The sequence below is a fragment of the Natator depressus genome, chromosome 5 (assembly GCF_965152275.1).
Source record: "Natator depressus isolate rNatDep1 chromosome 5, rNatDep2.hap1, whole genome shotgun sequence".
Classification (NCBI taxonomy): domain Eukaryota; kingdom Metazoa; phylum Chordata; order Testudines; family Cheloniidae; genus Natator; species Natator depressus.
Window position 1 is genome coordinate 13,063,353 of NC_134238.1, and position 13,250 is coordinate 13,076,602.

A 13,250-nucleotide genomic window follows, 5' to 3' on the forward strand; every position below is an offset into this window, starting at 1 on the left:
TAATGGGACAGCAGCAGCGTTCAATGGGTAGGGCAGCAGATGGGGAGTCAGGAGAATTGGGATTGTTCCCACTTCTGCCACTCACCTGCTCTGTGAGCTTGGGCAAGTCACCTTGTAGCTCTGTGCCTTGGTTTCCCCACTTGTAAAATGGGGAAAATGATACCTACCTTGTAAAGTGCTTTGAGATCTACGGATAAGAGATATGTTGTATTAGGATTTTTTTTAGATACATATATACACAGCAAGTTCTCACTGTTGTTGCTAATGATGGCTGGAATAGTAAAAAAAACAAAACAAAACACCTCTGTGAGTAGTGATTTCAGAATATCAAATATGGCAAACAGGTCTGAAATTTCATGTATTTTCATTACCATTCCCATATCATTTTTCTTTACAGATTCTCATGTTTGAGTTGCTTCACTGGGAAGAAAACCTCTTTTGAGGATAAAATTTAAAATAGCTTCAGGTACCTCTTGTCAGTGCTGTAGAAATGGAGAAAACGTGAAGTTACCGTATGACATTAACAGAGGGTTAGTATTTTCTGAAACACATTTGCAACAAAATTAAACAAGCAAGCATAATGAAAGATAAGATCAATACTTCCCTCTAGATTCTATAGGTAAGGGAAATTAATATTTTTTCTATTAAAACGTTGTTCTTCCAAAGGGGAAGTTAGAAACTATTGAGCAATAATATTTTAATATTGCAGACAATTTTGTTATCAGCACATGTTAGTCTGAGCAGATCCAGGTAAAGCATAGCCCTGTCAAGCAATTGGACTCAGTGGAATCTCTGCTGGAGCACTGTGAACTCCGAATCAAGTGAAATGCTCATAAAATCAAAAAGATTTTCTCTCCTCAGAGTCAATAATTTTCAAAAGGGACAAACAGACCACCGTTTCTCTTGGGTTTTAAAATCAAAATTATATTTATCTTTAAAAAAATATGATCTGGTGAATAAGGCACTAGACTGGAAGGCAGGAATTCTGGGGTTTATTCCCAGCTCAGCCACTGACATACTGTGTGACTGTGGGTAAGTCACTTCAACACCCAGTGCCTCCATTTCCCCTATTTGTTTTATCTATTCGGAGTGCAAGTTCTCTGGGGCAAGGACTGTCACCTACTGCACTTATGTAACCCACTGGTGAGTGTATGTTACAGATTCCTGTCTGGGCCAATCCACGAATGATATGAGTCTGTTACAAGACCAGTTAGAGGGCTTTGGGTCCTTAGCTCAAGCTGTAACAGTTCATGCTTTTACCTTGGATATTCCTGGTTCAAACCCTCGTGCTAGCCAAGATGGCTGCCATCACACTTGTACAAAGCCTCACACAAGGGACTCTCGTTCTTAGTTTGAGAGACTGAGTAATACAAATAATAAATACTGTTACTCATAAGAATAATTTATAGAATAGTTTTTCAAAAAATAGACGCTCCGGGGGTGGGAGCAATTTTCCACATGCAACCATGTGCACAGAACTGTGCATGTCTACATTAGTGACACAAATTTCAAACCCTGCCCTCAGATGCTTATGTAACAAAACCCAAACTAGTCAAAGAGCTTTTTTCAGGAGCCTATGGGGTATCAGTGAAGTGCCCATTACATTGGATTGCTCTCTCCTCTGAGAAAGAGAGCCAGTGGGGGGAGAGGGAGGGGGGAATGGATATTATTAACAGGACCAGGGATAGCCAGGCATATTTCAAATAAAACTCTAGTCTCAAGTCTGCTGTGCCACAAGGAAAGCTGCATAATATTTTTTAACTGCAAGTTAATAATGGCCATGAAGACCCCTGCAGTGGTTTCCCTGACTGTTCTTAGCTCTTTCCAAGAATGTGTTACAACCTTCCACAGCCTAGTGCCAGGCCCCATAAAGCAGAAACAGGTTGATTTTTTTAAAAATTGCAGTGTTCTGAAATGTTTTCTTTATGTGCAGAGCTACACATTCAGCTGGTGTCCACTGGTATAGCTCCATCAAAATCAATGGATTTACACTAGAGGAAGGTCTGGCCCATACTTTCCTAATCCACTAACTCTTATTTGCACTGGTTCCAGACAGCTGGCCTTTATCTTTAGGACAAGGCATTAACCCTTTACATTCCATGCCCCATACAAACTTTTAACAGCACAGGTCAACGTTTTCTACTCTGGGTGCTGAGCACATGCAGCTTCTGATGATTTCTCTGGAAGTTATGGGTGGTCAGCAGTTATGAAAAACAGGCTACATACAAAGGTGACTATACATGGAGTCAGGAGCCTAACTTTAGGCACCCAGATGAGAAAATATTGACCTTTCATTTCATATACTGTGATGAAAAAGTCAAGATGTACCAAGAACCCTACAGGTGTTACGATGGCGGATGTACAGAACTATGTGTGAAAGAGATGTAGGCACTCAAGGCATACAGGGTCCAGACCTGCAAGGCAATGAGTGCTCTCCACTCCAATCTATCTTCTTGCAAAATGAGAGTATTCAGCAAATTGCAGGGTTGGACCTTACACAGTATGGTCTTCAGCACAGCTTTACACATGAGGGTTGTAGGGCACTGGAGTGAGAAATATCCAATTGTATGAATCTGCATTTTCCTTATAAAATCTGCACATATTTAGGCTATGTTCCATTTGCATCTATCAGCAAAATACTGTTATGTTTCAACAAAAGCCATACAAATTATTGAATGCAGAGTGGCCCATAGGGTTATACAATTCTCTCTAATACTCACTTGCTGGTAAGATGAGTCTTCGGTGTGATCCCAAACTCTCCAAAGAGAGTAACAAAGACATTGGCATCAGTTCCTGCTCCTCGTACATCTCCTGTCACAGTCACCACCTCATAAACTGTTGAAGAAGAAAATAAAAATCAAGACAATAGAAGGAATCCCCTGGTCTTATGTTTAAAAGGACCCAACGTACTTTACAAACAAATTGAAATACAAATTACTCACAGGTCACTTCACCCACTACTGAAATGCATCCATCTCTGGGATGGAACAACAATCACTGCTTAACACTACAGGTTAGAACTTATCCAACTAAAATTGTTGCAGATATTTATGTAGACAGATGGAATTTACTCAGATTGGTATTGGGCAGGACAGAGTTAATTCAAACAAAATAAGGCTCTGTGTGCATATCCATTCATGTGTATACATATTTTTATGTATGTCATTTGTATAACAAGATTTTTTTTTAAAAAAAGTAGGTACCTAAAATTAGACTCCTCGGATTTTCAAAAATACCTAAGTGAAGGGACTTATACTTCACTTAGGTGCTTTTAAAAATTCCACCCTTAGATCCTTGGATTTAGGAGCCTAATTTTAGGTAGCCATGTGTGGAAACTTTTGCCATATTATATATCATGTCAAGTTAAAAAAAAGCACCCACTAGTTTGAGTTATAAATTCCTTCTACTGCCACTTTTCCAACTGCTCGTAACATCCTCAGACAAACTCCTTCATGGCTGAAGTGTTCCACACTTGGTCTAAGCCCGGAGGTAAATTTATATTTATTATTTGAGTAAAATTGGTTGAGCTATTTTTGATTTATGCATGTGTCAAAGCAATGTACTCTTCCTTATTTGTTCCAATGAGATATTTGCATAAGGCTAACTGAGACTAAAGCTAGAAAGTTCAAATTTGACTTGTTTTGTAGATCTCACTGAAGTGTAAATGTTAAAGACTGGTGAAGACAGGGTGGCCATACAGAATGATCTGGGTCGCTTGGAAAGCCGGACCCATTCAAAGAAAATGAGTTTAAATACAAGCAAATGCAAGGCCATGCATCTACTAACAAAAAATGTAGGTCATACCTACAGGGAAAAAAAGGACTGTATCCTGGAAATCGGTAACTCTGAAAAGTGCTTAGCGGTTATAGAGGCCATACAATTCAGGAGTTCCCAGAGCAGTGCTGTGGCCAAAAGGGCTAGTGTGATGCTTGGATGTGTAAACAGGGGAGTAGTGAGCAGGACTAGAGAGGTGATTTTACCTCTTTACAGCATTTCTGAGACTGATACTGGAATGCTGCATCCAGTTCTTGTATCCACATTTTAAAAACAATGTTAAAAATTGGAGAAGGTACAGAGAAGAGCCACAAAAATTATCTGAAGGCAGGAAAAAAATGCCTTATAGTGAGAGACTGAAGGAGCTCAATCTGTTTAGTTTACCAAAAAGAAGATGAAGAGAACTTGATTATTGTGTATAAGTGCCATCAAGGGGAGAAAATGGAGCGTCTATTAAAGGACTATTTAACTGAGCAGAGAAAAGCATAACAAGAACTAACAGCTGGAATTTAAAGCCAAACAAGTTCAAATTAGAAATAAGACAAATTTTTAACAGTGAGGATGATTAACCATTGGAACAGGATTCTTCATCTCTTGCAGATTTCAAATCAAGACTGGATGCCTTTCTGAAAGAGATGCTTTAGTCAAACAAAAGTTATTGGGCTCAATGCAGAGGTAACTGGATGAAATTCTATGGCCTCTGGGCTTGTCTACACTACAAAATTAAGTCGACTTATCTAATTCAACCTGGCACCTCCGAATTAATTAAGTCGATTGTGCGTGGCCATACCATGCTTATTGTCTGGATGGAGTGTTCCTCACTAGCAGTACCTGCATCAATGCACAAAGCAGTGCATCGTGGGTAGCTATCCCAAAGTGCAACTTGCCATAGTATGTTTTGGGAAGTTTGTGCAATGCCTCATGGGACCAAAACATTGTCGCAGGGGAGAATGGGAACACTGGCATCACATTATGCACTGTGCTTAACGGCAAACAACCCAGTGGTTTTTGTGCCTTAAAGCTGCCGCGCGTATGCCATAACCCCAGAAGCATGGAGCCTGCTCAGTTGTGCATTCTTGCTGTGAGCATCTCAAACACCTCGCGTGCCTTCTCCTGCAGTATTTCCAGAGCCGAAGTAGGGTCTGCCGCACAGAACATAGCAATGTCCTGCAAGCGGCCCTGCTGCAAGCCATTGAAAAAAACAATTCAGTTGCTGATGGCAGTCACAGAGCAGCTGCACTCTGTTGAGCACTGTTTCTGGTCCCGTGAAACAAGCACTGACTGGTGGGACCACATCGTTTTGCAGGTCTGGGATGACAAGCAGTGGCTGCAGACCTTTGGAATGCGGAAGGCCACCTTCCAGGAACTTTGTGCAGAGCTTTCCCTCTGCCCTGCAGTTCAGCAACACAAAAATGAGAGCTGCTCTGACAGTGGAGAAGCAAGTGGCAATCGCTATTTGGAAGCTTGCAACACCAGACAGTTACTGGTCAGTGGGGAATCAATTTGTAGTAGGTAAATCAACCATGAGAGCTGCTGTGCTCCATGTGTGCTGGGCCATTAATTGACTTTTGCTACGACGGGGAGTGAGTCTGGGAAATGTGCGGGACATAGTGGATGGTTTTGCCGCAATTGGGTTCCCTAATTGTGATGGGGCAATAGATGGCATGCATATCCCCATCTTGGCACCAGACCACCTTGCCAAAGAGTACATAAACCAAAAGGGATACTTTTCAATGGTGTTGCAAACGCTGCTGGATCACAGTGGTGTTTCACCGACATCAGCGTAGGATGGTCGGGAAAGATTCATGACGCACGCATCTTTAGGAACTCGGGTCTCTTCAAAAAGCTGCAATCCAGGACTTTCTTTCCAGACCACAAAATGAACACTGACAACATTGAGATGCATATTGTAATCCTGGGGGAACCAGCCTACCCCTTGCTCCCATGGCTCATGAAGCCATACACCGGCTGTCTGGACAGCAGTAAGGAATGGTTCAACTATAGGCTCAGCAAGTGTAGAATGGTGGTTGAATGTGCCCTTGGTCGTTTGAAAGGGCGCTGGAGAAGTTTACTAACAAGGTTGGACCTTAGTGAAGAAAACATCCCCATGGTTATAGCTGCCTGCTGTGTGCTCCATAATATCTCTGAAAAAGGGGGAAAATTTTCTGCAGGGGTGGGCATTTGAGGCAGATCACATGGCAGCGATTTTTGAGCAGCCAGACACCAGGGCAATAAGAAGAGCACAGCAAGGGGCACTGCGTATCTGTAAGGCTTTGAAAAGCCATTTCAGTAATGAGTCACAGTAATGTGAGCTGCTTGTCTGCATTGTGCTTTCCCAAATCTTCACCTGCCTTATATCACTGTCCCTGTAAAGCCAATCCCCCACTCAAGCCCACTGCTTCTACTCAATAAAGAACATTTATTTCTCAAATCCATTTACTTTATTTAACAAACATAAGTAAAGAGGGAGAACAGAAAAAAAGTTAAGCTTGGGGAAAAGTGGTTGTAAAGTTGGAACGGGAAAAACATTTTCAGTCATTTCCTGGGACCATCCTCTGTGTAACTGGAGAGGCTTCTTGTAAGCAGAGAGCCACAGCAACTCGCTTTTTCTTCACAGTAAACATGCAATACTACTGAATGTGTGTGCCCACTAAAGTTTAACTGGACTTTGATTGTAACTGTATACTCACCAGAGATGCCTTCCCTGGCATCACGGTTGGCCACCGTGATGTCCTGCAACCCACAGGGATTCAGGGTTAAAAATATTTCCTGGCTCTCGGGGAGAATGGATCCACCACTCGCCTGTCTCCCATTCTCCTCCTCCTCTTCTTCCTCATCCACCATATCACCCCCCTTGTTGTCCCTAGACTCACACACCTGTGAGGTGTCCATGTTGCTTGTGGGGGTGCTGGTAGGGTCACCCCCGAGAATCACATGCAGCTCGTTGTATATCTGGCATGTGTGGGGTTCAGCACCAGAATGACTGCTCACCTCCCTTACCTTCTGGTATGCTTGGAAAAGTTCTTTTATTTTCACATGGCACTGCTGTGCATCCTTCATGTAGCCCTTCTCCCCCCTTCCACAAGCGATCTTTGCATAGATGTCAGCATTTCTTCTGCTGCATTGGAGTTCTGCCTGCACAGACTCTTCTCCCCACATAGCGGGGAGATCCACCACCTCCTGTGCAGACCAGGCTGGAGCGCTTTTGGGGAGTGTAGTCTCCATGATCAGCTGTGCTCAAGCTGGCATGCTCCCAATGCTGATCAAACAGGAAATAGGAAATCAAAAATTCCTGGGGCTTTAGCAGCGGAGGGCCTGTTTCCTGTGTACCTGGCTGCAGTGCAGCAGAGTTGAGAACGATCTCCAGAGTGGTCACAGATGAGCGTTGTGGGACACAACCTGGAGGCCAATTAAGTCGAATTACACAATGCTGCATCTGCACTACCTCACAGTCAACCCATGAAAATCAAATTAAGCGCTACGCTTCTCAGAGAGGTGGATTACAGAAGTCAACATTAGAGGTGACTTAGGTTGGCATAAAGGACCTGGTTGTGTAGACACATACATTAACAGGTATTAAGGTGGCTTCCTTTAACCTAACTTTTTATTGTAGACCAGGCCTCTGTTATACATGGCAGACTAGGTGATTTAATGGTCCTTTCTGGCCTTAAGATCTATGAATATTAGATATCTTTGATATCAACTATATTTCTAGGCACAAAGTGGCAGAGTTAAGGCTGAACTTCCGACCTTTAAACTCGGCAGTCCCATCTTAACATTGTGAGGATGTAAATTTTGTCTGGACCTGTAATAATTACTACATATTCTATTATTACACAATTCTGTGGCTGCAGACATACACACATAGAAAAGAAACAAAGCATTCACCAGCACTGTTCACACTGGGCAGAAATAACAGTCATCTGCTATCCCCCATCTCAACACACCAGCAGGGAAGAAACTCATTCAGAGTTTTAGCCAAAAGGTCTAGGAAATATTTGGCTGGAAAGAAAAATGAGCTAGTTTACACCAAGTCCTGATGGCAGGCAAACTCTGCTATACAGACAACACTGAAATGGTCTAGATCGGATGTTCCCAAACTGTGATCTATAAGGACTTTACTGGAGACTGACTGGTCGCATAGGGCTGGCTTCCCCTCCTTATTTCCAGCTGTTCCATTGATTTAAAAGCCAGCTAGAAATACCCACATACTTTTCTAGTATCATCTTTCAATGAAAGCAATTGCTATAGCTTCCACAGTGATCTGGGACATCCACAAACAGGACAGGGAGTGGGCCACATGACAATCTGTCTATTAAAACCTGGTTAGTGCTCTACTAAAGTTTGAGAATTCCTTGGGCGAGGTGCCTTATGCTTGTGCTCAAAGGAAAACAAGGTTTTGTATTAACTGCATAGCATGAATAGGAAACCCACAGCATGCAAACCAATTTTTTGCCTCCATAGAGCAATGTTTCACTTTCAGCTTCCCCCAGCTTGTAGGTCCTTGTTGGTCACTGATACAAGCTGTGAATGATTGGTATGTTGCTAATGGTCAGAACCTTTAGTCACATTTCCAACCAATGGAAACAAACTTATAAATTCCCTTCTCCCTCCCCTGGTAATTCACCACTGGCTATTTTATGGTTTTCAATTTTGTATTAGTTTTTTTTTAGAAATACCAAAATTCCCTCAGAAAATAACTTATAATAATGCATAGGCCCTTTCCTCCAATGATCTCAAATCACTTTATAATATTTAGCACTCACATTCAGTAGCATTTAAGGTCTTCCAGATGCTTTATAAATATTAGCTAATTACAAAGATGAATTAATTAAGTTTCACAACACCCCTTCCAGACTGGTTGGAGAGAGCCAATAGCAGCACTCCACCTGCTGGGGCACAGGCAGTGAGGCCAACAATAAAACAAGAACTCTCCCAAGTGAGGTCTGGTATCCACACTACACAGTTAGGTCAAGGTAAAGCAGCTTAGGTCTGATGTAAGTGCCTTACTGCACCAACATCATAACTCCACCTCCACAAGAGGTGTAGGGCTTATGTCGCTGTAGTTAGAGCGATGCAGTGTCAGTATAGACACTGCCTTACTTACATCAGCTGTTAGCTGTCTTGTCAATTTCATGGCAGGAATAAGTTAAGTTTCAACTTAAGTTTCTAGTGTAGACATACTCTCTGCCTCATAATTAAAAATCACCAGAAATCATGGTTACCTTTCAGCAGCTTTAATCAGAATTCACATATTATATAGAGGGCCATTTACTGCCTGATTTTTTATTTAGATAGAGGGACATTTTGATTTTGTTTTTGTTTTATTAAAGGAGCACGACCGTCTAATCCAGAGAGTTGTTTGGAGGGGCAAAGGTTTGTATTTGTTGGGGCAGACAATGATATTTCAGCCTGTACAGGATAACATGTGGGGCATGCCACATAGCAACCGCTCCAACTGCCATTCAGATTGCAGAAAACCTGTTAAAAGAAGGGAAATCAATGATATTCCCTCTGCTACTCTATGCTAGTGCCACTTGGTGCCACTCCACTGGAGTCAAGTGGCCCTACAGCCAGCTCGGCCAGGTAGAATAGGCTCACGCTGGCTTCTGGTGGTGTTGGGATCTCAGGACTGGATGCGGGGTGGGGGCGGGGAATATACATGGGTAGTTTAAAGCCACCTCTGAACAAGTGTCAACCCCACCTCCCCCAAGCTGCACCACCTTGTTCTCAGCTGCTGCCAAACATAAAGGCCATGGGATCCAATAAGAAACTAAGCTGGGAATCCATTGTGGCTTTTAGCCATAAATCCAATTTTGGGGTAGCACTGAGCCACATCAGCCCAGTGGGAGCTCCAGGGGGGATTATTCTGCTGGTGCTCCCAGGTGCGCAAGATGAGCATACCTTTGGCATGCTCCCCAAGGATGGCACAGCATGTTCCCCTCTGTCTGCCTAGACAGCATGCCAGCTGGTGCAGAGGGAAAGTCAGGTCATGGCTACGCTAACACTTTTATCAGTAAAACCACAAGCACTGACTTTCTAATATGCCGGGTGGGGCTTCCTTCCGGCTCTGCCCCAGGCCCGGCCCCCACTTCACCCCTTCCCCCAAGTCCCCACCCTGCCTCTCCCTGCCCCCACCCCTTCCTGCCCCATTCCACCCCTTCCCAAGAGCGCACCCCGCTCTTGGGCTTCCCTCCCCCAGCACCTCCTGCACGCCACGGAACAGCTAACCCGCGACAGGTGGGAAACATTGGGAGGGAGGGGGAAGCGCTGATCAGCAAGGCCACCAGCAGGTGGGAGCCCTGGAGCACCCACAGAGTTGGCGCCTGTGGGTAAAACTTTTGTCATTCAGGGGTGTATGAAACAAACAACCCCTGACTGACATAAGTTACACTGACAGAAGTGCCGCTGTGGACAGCGCTATGTCGGGGGGAGACACTCTCCTGCTGACATAGCTACCGCCACTCGTTGGAGGGGTTTCATTGGCACAGAGCAGCTTCACGGGAGACCTTACAGTGGTACAGCTGCAGCTGTAAGATCTGTACTGTAGACATAGCATCAGTCTCTGTCCTTCCTCACTCCCTCTGGCATTGCTTGCAGCCCAGGAGCAGACCCTGTCATTGTATCCAGCTGATGTGCAGGGTGTGAGGGTTCAGACAGGGAACTGTAAAAGATCCCTGTCTGAAGACTCCCCTTCCCACGCAGAAACCAGGCAACATCTGGTCGCTTGGTTTTTTTAAAGGTGATGGCATTAACCTTTGTGCCCACCCTTGTTTTTCATTCTAGGTGGCCACGTGAGTGTACTGATGAAAAGTCACTTCCTCAGTTATTTAAGAAACAGGCCTATGGAAGGACAATGAATAGCTTTAAAATCAGCTGCAGCAACAAATTACACCCTTAAGATACCAGTGTTATATCAAGAACAAGCATATAGTCTGTCAAAATTTCATCAGTTGTTTAGTGAGTTACTTCATGACTAGTGAAGCATTCAGAGTTGTTACAAATTGTATGTTGCAGACAATATAAGTTATACTTGTCTACATCTCCCTCATTAAGCACCCTCTTCTTTTGTGTCCCTGAATGGGATTGCTGTGCATTTTATCTCCACTTATGCACATCACTGGCAAACTACACGATGGCGGAGGGTGAGTCTGTGGAATAGATAGTCTAGGTTGATTTCCCTTCACTTCCAAAGCTTCCTAGATACTAGACTATAAGATATCAAAGAAAAATAAAAGAAGAAACTAGTAGCAAAAAAAAGTGTAACTTCTATACTTCCTGCAAAGGGAGTTGTACCGGTACATGGAAGCACAACTTTGTGACTAGGTACGGATGTGTGTTACATGCACAGGACAAAGAACACAATTTATTCACATAGTAGAGCAGGGTTGGTTTCTTGGCAGTGCACATATCCACAGTTATTAAGGGCAAGAATTTAAGCATGGAGGACACAAACAGATACAATGAACTCTGCTTGGGGAACATGTGCTATTATTAAAAACACTGTTAAGTACCAATTAAAATTAAGATTCCACAGAGGGACAAAATGGAGACAGAGGGAAATGGGAGCCAAACAGAATTTGCAATATCAGAAGGCCATTTAATAAGCTGCTTAGGCAATTCCACAATGTACTACTGGAAGTGAGAGGCTATTGCAATTCCCAGCTCTTGCACTACAGCCAGTACACCCATCTGCATAAGTAAACGACATTATAAGACTTCCATGTCATGAAGACATCATCATGAAAACAGAGACACATTGCTTCTCTTGAAACTAGAGTCTAATGCTATCTGACTCCCTTTAACACAGAGTCAGAGCAGAATCCATTGTGCTCAAGAAGCAGAAAGTTCCATTTCCTTATAGCAGTGGGACCACACTGTAAAACTTGGATCTGGAGCTGAACTGCCTCAAAGTTCAGAGATCTTTGTGTCCAGGTCTGGTTGTCTTTATTATTTTTTATTTTTGTATATATTTGAACCATTGCAAAAATCAATAGGCCTGATTCGCCACTGCCTTGTATCATGTATATACCCGTGTCAAATGAGGAAGTGTATGGAAAGGGCTACAATTCTCATGGGCTAGCCTTTTACACCCATTTTGCACTCACTCTCCACAGATGTATGAGGCTACATGTGACACAAGTCTGCTCTTGAGTAAATTGGCTATTCTGGCTTTGAGAGAATGTACCCAGCCCTCTTGAATCCAAAGCTAAACATCCTGTACTTTACTACCTGAGGCAATACAGTTGAATTAGCTGAAAATCTTGAAATCAGAATCAGGAGCCACACTTACATCCAAAGGTGGAATTTGGTTTAGAGATCTCAATGTTGCTACATCAGTGCTACAGCTCTGAAGAGGTAGATTAGGTCCTAGAAAAAAGACTCTGGTTAAACACTTGAATTTAATACTGTGACAGGGTCAGGCCAGATGGCTACAAAAGAGTGGTCGAAGGTAGATACATTCGTTCCAGATTAAGCAGGTCCCTTTTCCCTGGGTAAAATAACAGGGACTATTTTTTTTTTTGAAACAGAAAAGAATTTTATTGTAACAGTTACAAGAATTACCAAGGAAACAAACCAAACTATGCAACAAAACAACGCAAACAGAACAGGGACTATTCCAGAACACTCAGGAACTTTCTGGAAACAATTAAGGCAAACAGGCTGATTAGAACACCTGCAGCCAATCAAGAAGCTGCCAGAATCAATTAAGACAGGCAAGCTAATCAGGGCACCTGGGTTTAAAAAGGGAGCTCACTTCAGTTTGTGGTGTGTGTGTGAGGAGCTGGGAGCAAGAGGCACTAGGAGCTGAGAGTGAGAACGTGGACTGAGGAATACAAGCATTATCAGACAGCAGGAGGAAGGTCCTGTGGTGAGAATAAAGAAGATGTTGGGGGAAGGCCATGGGGAAGTAGCCCAGGGAGTTGTAGCTGTCACGCAGCTGTTATAGGAGCCTCTGTAGACAGCTGCAATCCACAAGGCCCTGGGCTGTAACCCAGAGTAGAGGACAGACCTGGGTTCCCTCCATCCCCCCAACTCCCTACTTGATACTGGAGGAGTTGACCTGGACTGTGGATTCACGAAAATTGCCAAACTGAGGGCCAAACAGTGCCCTAAGTAACTTGTCCAGGTCAATTCAGGGAGTCAGCATGAGAGCCATTATTAGACTCAGGAATGTCTGGCTCCCAGTCTTGTGCTTGGATCTCATGTCTCTCTCAGTGAGAGTCAGATAAAAGCAATGTCTAATTCCCCAAGAGGCTTGCACAGCAGTCACTAGTGCAGACTATCCTGTTCCAATTATCACATCAATTACTGAGTACTTCAATAATAGCAAGTGAAGCCTAGTTCAAACTCTGTCTCATCTGGTGGATATTGAATCCCCAGCTGAGACCATGATTAAGCTGACTAGTGATATGTCTTAAGAAATGCTGATGAAAGTCTTATCATAGATACTTCATCTCTTATTGACAGAACTG

General features: G+C 43.4%; 1 protein-coding gene across 1 annotated transcript in view; it reads right to left on the minus strand.

Annotated features, from left to right (window-relative positions):
- LOXHD1 (lipoxygenase homology PLAT domains 1) overlaps nucleotides 1-13,250 on the minus strand; it is a 310,109-nt gene that overhangs the window by 214,607 nt on the left and 82,252 nt on the right. The window contains exon 7 of the mRNA XM_074952316.1: nucleotides 2,721-2,835. Coding sequence (XP_074808417.1) covers nucleotides 2,721-2,835 — 115 coding nt within the window. The remainder of the gene's footprint in view (nucleotides 1-2,720; nucleotides 2,836-13,250) is intronic.